General features: G+C 51.4%; 1 protein-coding gene across 1 annotated transcript in view; it reads left to right on the forward strand.

The window, feature by feature from the left end:
• Positions 1 to 14,132, forward strand: part of ARHGAP1 (Rho GTPase activating protein 1) — a 246,482-nt gene that overhangs the window by 52,666 nt on the left and 179,684 nt on the right. The window contains exon 3 of the mRNA XM_085646663.1: positions 2,825 to 2,923. Within this exon, the coding sequence (XP_085502789.1) occupies positions 2,825 to 2,923 (99 nt within the window). The remainder of the gene's footprint in view (positions 1 to 2,824; positions 2,924 to 14,132) is intronic.

The raw sequence follows: 14,132 nt of genomic DNA on the forward strand, positions 1-14,132 counted from the left end.
CAGCCTATCTGCTTACTCCCTTAAATGATTGGTGTGCAAATTAGATGCACTAGTGATTGGATACTGTGGTACCTTATGAGCCCCTAGTATATGGTACCTTAGGTACCTAGGGCATTGGTACTTCACAGGCCTACCAGGGGCTGCAGCATGTATTATGCCACCCCTGGGAAGCATTCACAATCTGACACCACAGGCCTGCTACTGCAGCCTGTGTGAGGTAGTGTTAGCACTCCTCACTGAGGTATAGGTTCCTATATCTCACCATACACACACATATAAACCTATCAGACACCCCTATTGCAGGCCCTAACAATCCTGAGGGCAGGGTGCTTGGTTTACTATGTGAGGGGGTGCTTCTGCATGAGCAGGACCCCTCTGCAGCTGGCAGAGTCTATTCTCTGCTGCTGTGGATGCGGTTAAACCATATACTCTTAAGTGCATTATAACCTTGCGGTAAATGCTAACTTTGGAATGACTGCATCAAAACATGTCGTGTTTGGTGTCAAACAACTTGGAATCCTACCCCCACACCAGTAACTGGTGTGGGAGTATGATCCCACCCTTCTAGAGGGGATGACATGTACCCACTGTACTAAACGGTAGAAATCTCATAGAGCCCTGGCATCACAAAATGGATGCCACCAGCGCAGACACTGGGCTGCCCTCCTGCTGCTGACCGAAACTCGCAGTGGAGGAAGCCCAACAAAAGGTACCCTGTCACAGGGAGGTGTCACCACCTCCCAGACAGGATTTAGTGTATTGGAGCTGGGTGTGTGCACTCTTAGAGTGCTTTGAAGTCCTGCACTGGGGGAGCAGTAGGCTCCTCTGTGCATATGCCAGCTCAAACCGGTACAGGGGCTACCTGCCCCTGCTCTGACGCGAAACTGGACAAAGGGAAGTGGGTGTAACCACCCACTACCCTGACCCTCCTAGAGGAGTGGTCATAGAGCTAGTCCCTCCCCTATCTTCACTATAAGATACCAAGCATTGCCAATGCAATTCAGATTACCCTGGACGACGCTCTACAAAGAAGAATCCTGGCCCTTCGATATTCCACTATCTCTGGAAGACTGAAGAATCTCCCTTGGAGTCAAGGAGTGACTCCCCTGCTTGGCAGGCACCAGTAACTTTACTCAACGGTTGCAAACTTCACCGCTCCTGCCGGAGTCCGAAGTTCCTGCGTCCCCTGAAGCAGATTTCCTGACCTCTCGACGGCCATTTTGAGTCCCCAGGGAAGCTGTGGCATCTGTACCCCACGAGTGACGAGGAACTGCAATCCCAGGGAACCGTGCACTGATTTCGAGTGCAAACCCTAAACAACGTTCCACGAACTTGTGCTTTGGACCATCTGTAGTCCAAGTCCCTAGCAGGTCTGGTACCGTAAATCAGCGGCCTACCCCGTCCCGAGTGACCGTGGGCTCCTGTGGAACTTTTCCTACAAAGGCGTCTTCGCGGTTACTTGCTAGTGACCACCCGAAGACTTTCTCATCGACTTCAAGGGCTCTCCTGGTTACTCCGGGCCTGCCCTCACTTACCCTCGCTGGGTAAGTCCATCAGACCTTGCTGGTCTGCATCATCGTCAATCTTCAATCCATACGAGACTTGCAGTTGCCAAGGCTTGTTGGCGCCAATCCCGTTGCCGACCCCGTCATCAGCTGCAGACATCGTGGGACACTCCGAATGCAGCTGCTGGTCATCGTCGATCCCTCCTGGACCTCGTGAGCGAAGAGACAAATCGCCATCGACGACCTGAAACGACGCGACATCAGTGGTCATCCATCCTGCTGGCCACCGGTCACTGGCAAGTGACTTTGAACACTGTCCCCTCAATTTTCAGGTCCTCTTCATCTTCAATCCATCTTCGGATTCCAGCGGACACCTCTTCAGTCGTCTCAAGCAGCAAGTCTTCATTGGTCTCCATTGAAAACAGCATCGCGACCCGACACCAAAAGACACCTATGCACCCTGCTTCCCTGGGTGAGGTAACTTGTGCACTCCGGTGCCCAAGTGTGTGTGGGCCCTCGAAATACTTACCCTGTAACTTTAAAATACAAACCGCCATTGTAACCTATAGGAAACCCGCGGCTGTGTTTAGACACTGCACGCGTCTCCCGTGGGCTTGTTACTTACTTGCTAACACTGCAGTAGTAAAGCCCCAGCGATTCCCAAGGCCCTAGGCTTTGTTACTTTGCAAGTCGAGTTTGTTAAACCATTTTTTTAGTATATGGTCTGGTACGCCCCTAGGGCTACAGCCATATTTGTGCTTAATTTATTGAGAACTGTTGACATTTGAATGTGTATCTGGGTTCTAATCTCATAAAGAGATTAGTAGAGTGTATCTAGAAATAAATACATATATATTTGATATATATACCTGTGTGGTGTCGTTTTCATTTGGTAATTCAAGAGATAAGGTAAAACAAGCTGCTTTACATTCCTCAGAGACTTAGCCTGAAGGCTGCTCTCCACAGCTACCACTAGGATAGCTTTCTTTAAAAGGTTGTCTTAAACCTATCTACCATAAGAGTCGAATTGGACTGGTGCAAGGTGGCTACTATAACTAGTGACCAGCATATGCCAGGCCAACTTCTCACATACGCTTCCTTCTCTGTACTATTGAGCCTGCTCTCCTGTACTGTTCAGTGCCTCCTCTGCTGTACGCTTCCTTCTCTGTACTATCGAGCCTGCTCTCCTGTGCTGTTCAGTGCCTCTCCTCTGCTGTATAGTAAGTGGGTACTGGTTCTGCACCTCTAATGTATTGCAGCGCCCCACTCTTCTAGGCTCTGAGTTGTGTATTTACGCATTTTGTTTGTGTTCTCTGCAGCTAATGTAGAAGCCAAAGAATCACCGGAGCCCAACACCCACCTTCGCTGGGACGATCCGTACTATGACATCGCACGACACCAGATTGTGGAGGTGGCAGGTGAGGCCCTCCCCCTTTAATGCCAGTGTGCAAGTGTGCCTGCACTCCCCCTTTAATGCCAGTGTGCAAGTGTGCCTGCACTCCCCCTTTAATGCCAGTGTGCAAGTGTGCCTGCACTCCGCCTTTAATGCCAGTGTGCCTGCACTCCGCCTTTAATGCCAGTGTGCCTGCACTCCGCCTTTAATGCCAGTGTGCCTGCACTCCGCCTTTAATGCCAGTGTGCCTGCACTCCGCCTTTAATGCCAGTGTGCCTGCACTCCGCCTTTAATGCCTGTGTGCCTGCACTCCGCCTTTAATGCCTGTGTGCCTGCACTCCGCCTTTCATGCCTGTGTGCCTGCACTCCGCCTTTCATGCCTGTGTGCCTGCACTCCGCCTTTCATGCCTGTGTGCCTGCACTCCGCCTTTCATGCCTGTGTGCCTGCACTCCGCCTTTCATGCCTGTGTGCCTGCACTCCGCCTTTCATGCCTGTGTGCCTGCACTCCGCCTTTCATGCCTGTGTGCCTGCACTCCGCCTTTCATGCCTGTGTGCCTGCACTCCGCCTTTCATGCCTGTGTGCCTGCACTCCGCCTTTCATGCCTGTGTGCCTGCACTCCGCCTTTCATGCCTGTGTGCCTGCACTCCGCCTGTGTGCCTGCACTCCGCCTGTGTGCCTGCACTCTGCCTTTCATGCCTGTGTGCCTGCACTCTGCCTTTCATGCCTGTGTGCCTGCACTCTGCCTTTCATGCCAGTGTGCCTGCACTCTGCCTTTCATGCCAGTGTGCCTGCACTCTGCCTTTCATGCCAGTGTGCCTGCACTCTGCCTTTCATGCCAGTGTGCCTGCACTCTGCCTTTCATGCCAGTGTGCCTGCACTCTGCCTTTCATGCCAGTGTGCCTGCACTCTGCCTTTCATGCCAGTGTGCCTGCACTCTGCCTTTCATGCCAGTGTGCCTGCACTCTGCCTTTCATGCCAGTGTGCCTGCACTCTGCCTTTCATGCCAGTGTGCCTGCACTCTGCCGTTCATGCCTGTGTGCCTGCACTCTGCCTTTCATGCCAGTGTGCCTGCACTCTGCCTTTAATGCCTGTGTGCCTGCACTCCGCCTTTAATGCCAGTGTGCCTGCACTTCGCCTTTAATTGCAGTGTGCCTGTGTGTCTGCACTCCGCCTTTAATGCCAGTGTGCCTGCACTCTGCCTTTCATGCCAGTGTGCCTGCACTCTGCCTTTCATGCCAGTGTGCCTGCACTCTGCCTTTAATGCCAGTGTGCCTGCACTCCGCCTTTAATGCCAGTGTGCCTGCACTCCGCCTTTAATGCCAGTGTGCCTGCACTCCGCCTTTAATTGCAGTGTGCCTGCACTCCGCCTTTAATTGCAGTGTGCCTGCACTCCGCCTTTAATTGCAGTGTGCCTGCACTCCGCCTTTAATTGCAGTGTGCCTGCACTCCGCCTTTAATTGCAGTGTGCCTGCACTCCGCCTTTAATTGCAGTGTGCCTGCACTCCGCCTTTAATTGCAGTGTGCCTGCACTCCGCCTTTAATTGCAGTGTGCCTGTGTGCCTGCACTCCGCCTTTAATTGCAGTGTGCCTGCACTTCGCCTTTAATGCCAGTGTGCCTGCACTTCGCCTTTAATTGCAGTGTGCCTGTGTGCCTGCACTCCGCCTTTAATTGCAGTGTGCCTGTGTGCCTGCACTCCGCCTTTAATGCCTGTGTGCCTGCACTCCGCCTTTAATTGCCAGTGTGCCTGCACTCCGCCTTTAATTGCCAGTGTGCCTGCACTCCGCCTTTAATTGCCAGTGTGCCTGCACTCCGCCTTTAATTGCCAGTGTGCCTGCACTCCGCCTTTAATGCCTGTGTGCCTGCACTCCGCCTTTAATTGCCAGTGTGCCTGCACTCCGCCTTTAATGCCAGTGTGCCTGCACTCTGCCTTTAATTGCAGTGTGCCTGCGTGCCTGCACTCCGCCTTTAATGCCTGTGTGCCTGCACTCCGCCTTCAATGCCTGTGTGCCTGCACTCCGCCTTTAATGCCTGTGTGCCTGCACTCCGCCTTTAATGCCTGTGTGCCTGCACTCCGCCTTTAATGCCTGTGTGCCTGCACTCCGCCTTTAATGCCAGTGTGCCTGCACTCCGCCTTTAATGCCAGTGTGCCTGCACTCCGCCTTTAATTGCAGTGTGCCTGCACTCCGCCTTTAATTGCAGTGTGCCTGCGTGCCTGCACTCCGCCTTTAATTGCAGTGTGCCTGCACTCCGCCTTTAATGCCAGTGTGCCTGCACTCCGCCTTTAATCGGCTCCATTTGGGAGATGTTGGCGGCGTAACTTGATACCCGCTTAACTAAGGACCAATGAAAGGTATTGGCAGGTATTGATCTGCTTTATGAAAGAAGACCAAATTGATGTTGGTCTCTCCACACCTACGAATTATAAGTATGGTTTTTATTATCAATCTTTAAGCAGAGTGACAAGACAATGGTCCTGATGAATGCAATGAATTCACCTCAGTTTGGCAGAAACATGTTGACCTGACCCAGTCAGATAGGAAACTTTTTATCCCTATCGTCACACTCCTTATTTTAAGTCCCATCCCTAAGGGAGAGCTAATAAATAATTTTTCTCCTTAGAGAGATGGTTTTAAATCACATTTGATATTATTTGCACTCTGCCCCCCACTCACAGACTCACATTGGAGTGCTAAGAACACCTCAGCTCCTCTCCTAAGGGAGAGTAGAAGCCCACACAGTGTACCTTGCGGACACTGTGTACAAGAGGGGACCCAATGATGAAGCATGTCACCATCATGGTGAGTGAGGGTTCTCGTCTTTAAAAACTAATATTTTTGAAGGTGTGTGTTCTGTACACTTTTGTAATTTACCTTTGATATCTTCTCCATTACGGTATTTTTTTGTGAGTTTTTTTACTCCGCCTTTAATGCCAGTGTGCCTGCACTCCGCCTTTAATTGCAGTGTGCCCGTGTGCCTGCACTCCGCCTTTAATGCCTGTGTGCCTGCACTCCGCCTTTAATGCCAGTGTGCCTGCACTCCGCCTTCAATGCCTGTGTGCCTGCACTCCGCCTTTAATGCCTGTGTGCCTGCACTCCGCCTTTAATGCCTGTGTGCCTGCACTCCGCCCTTAATGCCAGTGTGCCTGCACTTCGCCTTTAATGCCTGTGTGCCTGCACTCAGCCTTTAATGCCAGTGGGCCTGCACTCCGCCTTTAATTGCAGTGTGCCTGCGTGCCTGCACTCCGCCTTTAATGCCTGTGTGCCTGCACTCCGCCTTTAATGCCTGTGTGCCTGCACTCCGCCTTTAATTGCAGTGTGCCTGCGTGCCTGCACTCCGCCTTTAATTGCAGTGTGCCTGCACTCCGCCTTTAATGCCAGTGTGCCTGCACTCCGCCTTTAATTGCAGTGTGCCTGTGTGCCTGCACTCCGCCTTTAATTGCAGTGTGCCTGCACTCCGCCTTTAATTGCAGTGTGCCTGCACTTCGCCTTTAATGCCAGTGTGCCTGCACTTCGCCTTTAATGCCAGTGTGCCTGCACTTCGCCTTTAATTGCAGTGTGCCTGTGTGTCTGCACTCCGCCTTTAATGCCAGTGTGCCTGCACTCCGCCTTTAATGCCTGTGTGCCTGCACTCCGCCTTTAATTGCCAGTGTGCCTGCACTCCGCCTTTAATGCCAGTGTGCCTGCACTCCGCCTTTAATGCCAGTGTGCCTGCACTCCGCCTTTAATGCCAGTGTGCCTGCACTCCGCCTTTAATGCCAGTGTGCCTGCACTCCGCCTTTAATGCCTGTGTGCCTGCACTCCGCCTTTTATGCCTGTGTGCCTGCACTCCGCCTTTAATGCCTGTGTGCCTGCACTCCGCCTTTAATGCCTGTGTGCCTGCACTCCGCCTTTAATGCCTGTGTGCCTGCACTCCGCCTTTAATGCCTGTGTGCCTGCACTCCGCCTTTAATTGCAGTGTGCCTGCGTGCCTGCACTCCGCCTTTAATTGCAGTGTGCCTGCACTCCGCCTTTAATGCCAGTGTGCCTGCACTCCGCCTTTAATGCCAGTGTGCCTGCACTCCGCCTTTAATGCCAGTGTGCCTGCACTCCGCCTTTAATTGCAGTGTGCCTGTGTGCCTGCACTCCGCCTTTAATGCCTGTGTGCCTGCACTCCGCCTTTAATGCCTGTGTGCCTGCACTCCGCCCTTAATGCCTGTGTGCCTGCACTCCGCCCTTAATGCCAGTGTGCCTGCACTCCGCCTTTAATGCCAGTGTGCCTGCACTCAGCCTTTAATGCCAGTGGGCCTGCACTCCGCCTTTAATTGCAGTGTGCCTGCGTGCCTGCACTCCGCCTTTAATGCCAGTGTGCCTGCACTCCGCCTTTAATGCCAGTGTGCCTGCACTCCGCCTTTAATGCCTGTGTGCCTGCACGCCGCCTTTAATGCCTGTGTGCCTGCACTCCGCCTTTAATGCCAGTGTGCCTGCCCTCCGCCTTTAATGCCAGTGTGCCTGCACTCCGCCTTTAATTGCAGTGTGCCTGCACTCCGCCTTTAATTGCAGTGTGCCTGCGTGCCTGCACTCCGCCTTTAATGCCTGTGTGCCTGCACTTCGCCTTTAATTGCAGTGTGCCTGCGTGCCTGCACTCCGCCTTTAATGCCTGTGTGCCTGCACTCCGCCTTTAATGCCTGTGTGCCTGCACTCCGCCTTTAATGCCTGTGTGCCTGCACTCCGCCTTTAATGCCTGTGTGCCTGCACTCCGCCTTTAATGCCCGTGTGCCTGCACTCCGCCTTTAATGCCCGTGTGCCTGCACGCCGCCTTTAATTGCAGTGTGCCTGCGTGCCTGCACTCCGCCTTTAATGCCAGTGTGCCTGCACTCCGCCTTTAATGCCAGTGTGCCTGCACTCCGCCTTTAATGCCAGTGTGCCTGCACTCCGCCTTTAATGCCAGTGGGCTTGCACTCCGCCTTTAATTGCAGTGTTCCTGCGTGCCTGCACTCCGCCTTTAATGCCAGTGTGCCTACACTCCGCCTTTAATGCCAGTGTGCCTGCACTCCGCCTTTAATGCCAGTGTGCCTGCACTTCTCCTTTAATTGCAGTGTGCCTGTGTGCCTGCACTCCGCCTTTAATTGCAGTGTGCCTGTGTGTCTGCACTCCGCCTTTAATTGCAGTGTGCCTGCACTCCGCCTTTAATGCTTGTGTGTCTTTCTCGAGGTAGAATGCCTGCCTGAGGGTGGCCGTCTGCTCTCAAAGAGTATCTGGCTATGTGCCCTCATCAAATCTCTTGTCTAGCTGTGAAGCGTGTGCGTGCGTGTGTGTGTGTCTTTACTGACCTGTTTCACAAAGAACAGCTGTGTATGTCTGAGCCCTCTTATGTACCTATGCAAAAAGGTACACAGTTCCTCTAGTCGAGAAAGTGAGAGATGGGGGGGGGGGGGTGGGGGGAAGGGGAAACAAAGGGATGTACTGTCACGTGTCACGGAGAATAAGGCCTAGTCATGAGTAGTACAGGTCAAGAAAGTAAAGGGGGGGAAAACCCTTTTTGGAACTAGGGCTCTAGTGTATAAAATAGGTACCGTTAGTCCACATGTGAATTTTATTAAAGTGGTAAACAGCCTAATTAAAAACAATGAAAGTTGAGGTGGGTATAGGCACTAGTGATTATGTAGCTAGTTATGCTTACCCTACTCTCAAGAAGATCGCCATCTCTCACTTTCTCGACTAGAGGAACTGTGTACCTTTTTGCATCAGTAGTTGACGGGGTATGTACACTGGACCTCACTAAACCTACCCCTTTGTCCCTAATTTGTTGACACCCTCTTATGTACCCACATCGAGCATCATTGCTGTCCTCTATGCTCGGAGAGCGGTGTCTCTGTGAGGTCTTTCCTGTGTCTTTAGGGTCTAGTGAAGCGTGGGGCCTTCCCAGATTATCTGCTGCTGAGACTCGCCCCTATGCTTTTATGCATTGACTGTGCATATTTTTATGTTTTTATCTGTGTGCTCTTTCTTAAACCAGCTACAGTATCGCTAAAACCTTGAGTTTTGTACTTCATTCTGTCTTGCTGTGATGGGTGCCTGTATATAGCCCATCAATATTGTGGTGTCCACAGAGCTCTCGCCCAGCTGTGTGCTTTTCAGGGTGAGAGGTTGATCCAAACGAGCTTCTCTCAGTGTAGTAAAGCAGTGTGTTCTAGGAACAAGCAGGGGTTTGGTCCAGTTAACAGGAGGGTCTGGTTATGTGACACCAGGATTAGATCTGTCCCGTTTTGGAATAGATAAGGGGGCTATGTTCTCTTGCCAGATGTAGACATACATTTGTGAGTACCTTGAGCTATTTGACTGGTGCATGATTTGTAAAAGATGTTTGAATATATATGCAGGAAAAAGGAGGGCCAGCCTCCTACATGGGAACTTAATGGGCAGTACATTCACCCCTTTGTGCGCTAGTCTGTTCATGGGTCCTCTTGAAAGACACTGAGCTTGGGGTGACAAAGTGTCTGGATTTCTGGACAGAATATTCTGAGGGAGTTCTCCCAGTGTATATGGATCTGACCAGCTCGACAAGATCACCAGATTCTCCTGAATCAAAATGAAGTACTCGGTGTAAGAGAAAGATCGTCTTTCGTGTCATTGAGTTTTATGAGGACGTTCTTTTCTTGTTTGATGTAAAATGAATCCGATAGGAGCCTTGATGGAGCTCAGCGGCCAACCAGTGCTGAGAGCCAAGCCTTTGTCCTCTGAATAGATCACGATAAGCAAGAATAACTCTGGTGGAAGGATGTCTACATCATGTAGTAAATGACTGTGAAATGAAAGTCAATGAATTCCTAATGATAAAGATATATTGACAAACAGCCCGGCCTGTGTATGTCATACATCAACAAACACAATGCCTTCGCTGTACCCAAACCTAGACAGTTTGCGCAAGTGACTGGCCAAACCCAGGGACGAAGGGTAGAGCACCGGTGTCTGACGACGAGCGCTGGCTGCTCTGGTGAGACCAGTTTACAGCTCTCCACTTGATCCCAGAGTTAGATCCGGCTGACGACGAGCGCTGGCAGCTCTGGTGAGACCAGTTGACAGCTCTCCACTTGATCCCAGAGTTAGATCTGTCTGACGACGAGCGCTGGCTGCTCTGGTGAGACCAGTTTACAGCTCTCCACTTGATCCCAGTGTTAGATCCGTCTGACGACGAGCGCTGGCAGCTCTGGTGAGACCAGTTTACAGCTCTCCACTTGATCCCAGAGTTAGATCCGGCTGACGACGAGCGCTGGCAGCTCTGGTGAGACCAGTTTACAGCTCTCCACTTGATCCCAGAGTTAGATCCGTCTGACGACGAGCGCTGGCTGCTCTGGTGAGACCAGTTTACAGCCCTCCACTTGATCCCAGAGTTAGATCCGTCTGACGACGAGCGCTGGCTGCACTGGTGAGACCAGTTTACAGCTCTCCACTTGATCCCAGAGTTAGATCCGGCTGACGACAGCCCTCCACTTGATCCCAGAGTTAGATCCGTCTGACGACGAGCGCTGGCTGCTCTGGTGAGACCAGTTTACAGCCCTCCACTTGATACCAGAGTTAGATCCCGCTGACGACGAGCGCTGGCTGCTCTGGTGAGACCAGTTTACAGCCCTCCACTTGATCCCAGAGTTAGATCCGGGTGACGACGAGCGCTGGCTGCTTTGGTGAGACCAGTTGACAGCTCTCCTCTTGATCCCAGAGTTAGATCCGGCTGACGACGAGCGCTGGCTGCTCTGGTGAGACCAGTTTACAGCTCTCCACTTGATCCCAGAGTTAGATCCGTCTGACGACGAGCGCTGGCAGCTCTGGTGAGACCAGTTTACAGCTCTCCACTTGATCCCAGAGTTAGATCCGGCTGACGACGAGCGCTGGCAGCTCTGGTGAGACCAGTTTACAGCTCTCCACTTGATCCCAGAGTTAGATCCGTCTGACGACGAGCGCTGGCTGCACTGGTGAGACCAGTTTACAGCCCTCCACTTGATCCCAGAGTTAGATCTGTCTGACGACGAGCGCTGGCTGTTCTGGTGAGACCAGTTTACAGCTCTCCACTTGATCCCAGAGTTAGATCCGTCTGACGACGAGCGCTGGCTGCACTGGTGAGACCAGTTTACAGCCCTCCACTTGATCCCAGAGTTAGATCTGTCTGACGACGAGCGCTGGCTGCTCTGGTGAGACCAGTTTACAGCCCTCCACTTGATCCCAGAGTTAGATCCGTCTGACGACAAGCGCTGGCTGCACTGGTGAGACCAGTTTACAGCTCTCCACTTGATCCCAGAGTTAGATCCGGGTGACGACGAGCGCTGGCTGCTTTGGTGAGACCAGTTGACAGCTCTCCTCTTGATCCCAGAGTTAGATCCGGCTGACGACGAGCGCTGGCTGCTCTGGTGAGACCAGTTTACAGCTCTCCACTTGATCCCAGAGTTAGATCCGTCTGACGACGAGCGCTGGCAGCTCTGGTGAGACCAGTTTACAGCTCTCCACTTGATCCCAGAGTTATATCCGGCTGACGACGAGCGCTGGCAGCTCTGGTGAGACCAGTTTACAGCTCTCCACTTGATCCCAGAGTTAGATCCGTCTGACGACGAGCGCTGGCTGCACTGGTGAGACCAGTTTACAGCCCTCCACTTGATCCCAGAGTTAGATCCGGCTGACGACGAGCGCTGGCTGCTTTGGTGAGACCAGTTTACAGCCCTCCACTTGATCCCAGAGTTAGATCCGGCTGACGACGAGCGCTGGCTGCTCTGGTGAGACCAGTTTACAGCCCTCCACTTGATCCCAGAGTTAGATCCGGCTGACGACGAGCGCTGGCTGCTCTGGTGAGACCAGTTTACAGCCCTCCACTTGATCCCAGAGTTAGATCCGTCTGACGACGAGCGCTGGCTGCTCTGGTGAGACCAGTTTACAGCCCTCCACTTGATCCCAGAGTTAGATCCCGCTGACGACGAGCGCTGGCTGCACTGGTGAGACCAGTTTACAGCCCTCCACTTGATCCCAGAGTTAGATCCGTCTGACGACGAGCGCTGGCTGCACTGGTGAGACCAGTTTACAGCCCTCCACTTGATCCCAGAGTTAGATCCGGCTGACGACGAGCGCTGGCTGCTCTGGTGAGACCAGTTTACAGCTCTCCACTTGATCCCAGAGTTAGATCCGTCTGGCGACGAGCGCTGGCTGCTCTGGTGAGACCAGTTTACAGCCCTCCACTTGATCCCAGAGTTAGATCCGTCTGACGACGAGCGCTGGCGGCTCTGGTGAGACCAGTTTACAGCCCTCCACTTGATCCCAGAGTTAGATCCGTCTGACGACGAGCGCTGGCTGCTCTGGTGAGACCAGTTTACAGCCCTCCACTTGATCCCAGAGTTAGATCCGTCTGACGACGAGCGCTGGCTGCTCTGGTGAGACCAGTTTACAGCCCTCCACTTGATACCAGAGTTAGATCCGGCTGACGACGAGCGCTGGCTGCACTGGTGAGACCAGTTTACAGCCCTCCACTTGATACCAGAGTTGGATCCGGCGGCTCACAGTCGCCTCCCTCGGGCGGGAATGTTCGACCTCCCAAGATGCGACTCCAGAGTCAGCAAGCACTCACCTGCCTCTGCATTTAATAAGAGCCTTTGATTATTTTCTTTAGTTTTTCAGCTGAGTATCGAGCTCATTGTTTATTGGAGGTTTTGTAAACTTAATTTTAAAAACGTTATTCTGGCGCAGTTGGGTGGAATGTTACACACATTTGCAGTTCATCATGCTAGAGTTTGTCTAAAGCTTTGATGAGATGACAGATTTTGCGTTCTTGTTTTCATCATTAGGCAGCAGAGAGCAGCAGAGGGTTATGTTAAGCGACTATATACTTTTTGTCAAAATTAAATATTTGTTCTTATTAATGTTTTAAGTGACCTCTATGACATTTATCATTCACAAAACATTCTATCAAATATGCCAAATAAAATGAGTTTCAATCTTATTTTAACTTTATAAAGTATTTGCTGTCCTCCATTTCTCCTATGGGCTATGTAATTTTTAGATCTGTAACTGCAGCAAAGATGCAGAGCAAAGGGCTTCATATTCTTGGTAGTGTAAAGAAAAAAAAGAACCCAGCCTCTTACTTTGCTACTCTAATGCATCTTCAGATTCCCTGTCGTCTTCTGTTATCGCTTTCTTTTTTGTTGATAGAAAGCTGTCCACCAAACGCCTTGGATGGCAGACTAAAAGGAAGAAAACGTAATAGTAATACCCAAAACATTATAGAGTACACAAGTGTAAACCCTTGTAAACCTGAGACAAGATTCCTTCTTCAGGAATGTCGATTAAAGCTGTGAATGTCTAAAGACCCCTCAAGTGCCTTTGGTCTTATGGGGTCTAGGTCTGCTCTTAGTAGGACGGAGCATGCGTTGGAAAAGGGCATGAGGCCTGGAATGCTTATTTGTCTCTTCGTTGGCCCAGAGTCTAGTATAACGCTGGTCCAGGCCAGCGTGCAGCTCACATCTTCAACCAAGCACTGGTCATGGGAGCGTTACCTTGTCTTTCTCTGTCTTGGGGAGGGGTGAGGTCTGAGATACCTAGACACAAGCTGAGCGCTGGTGCTGACAGATGTACAAACAATCTAACATTCTTATACCCTGATTTTCATGTCTGTGTGTGGCAGTGTGTACCAAACATGGGGTTGATTGCTGGGGTTATGCAGCAATCTCTGGTGATTAGAACCGTAGTCGTGGTGTTCATGCTTCAAAGTTGTGGCAGTGTCTTTATTTTTTCTGTTACTTTTTGGGTGTGCTAAATATTTCCTGTACATTTCCTTCCTTGGAGATAATTTGAAAACACATGTTTCAAAAAGACTTCCCATTTTTGTTTGGGGGCTAAAAATTCCTACACACCCGATCCCATTAGACTGGGCCTTTGGCCTGGATTTTCTACGCACAAACCTGTGAGATCTCTCAAAGACACCAATAAAAAGCTGACTTCTGAATAATAACTCAGGATGACCTTCCAGAGAACAAGCATTGGGAAAGGCAGTAGGTCTCGCTTAGGAGAGGTATTGGCTTTGTTAATGTCTTTTAGCCACGTTGGCTAGCTGCATGGTTGCTCTACAGCATTGGTAAACGTTCAGCAACAACTTGGGAGGGGGCTAGGCACGGATGGGGAAAACCAACAAAGGAGAGCATATAGTGGGGGAGATGGTCTGCAAACAAATTCACTTTTATGCAGTGCAGCAACTAACAGAAAAAAGTAGCTCAAAGTGCG

This window comes from Triturus cristatus, chromosome 3_1 (assembly GCF_964204655.1).
Source record: "Triturus cristatus chromosome 3_1, aTriCri1.1, whole genome shotgun sequence".
NCBI classification, from domain to species: Eukaryota; Metazoa; Chordata; class Amphibia; order Caudata; family Salamandridae; genus Triturus; species Triturus cristatus.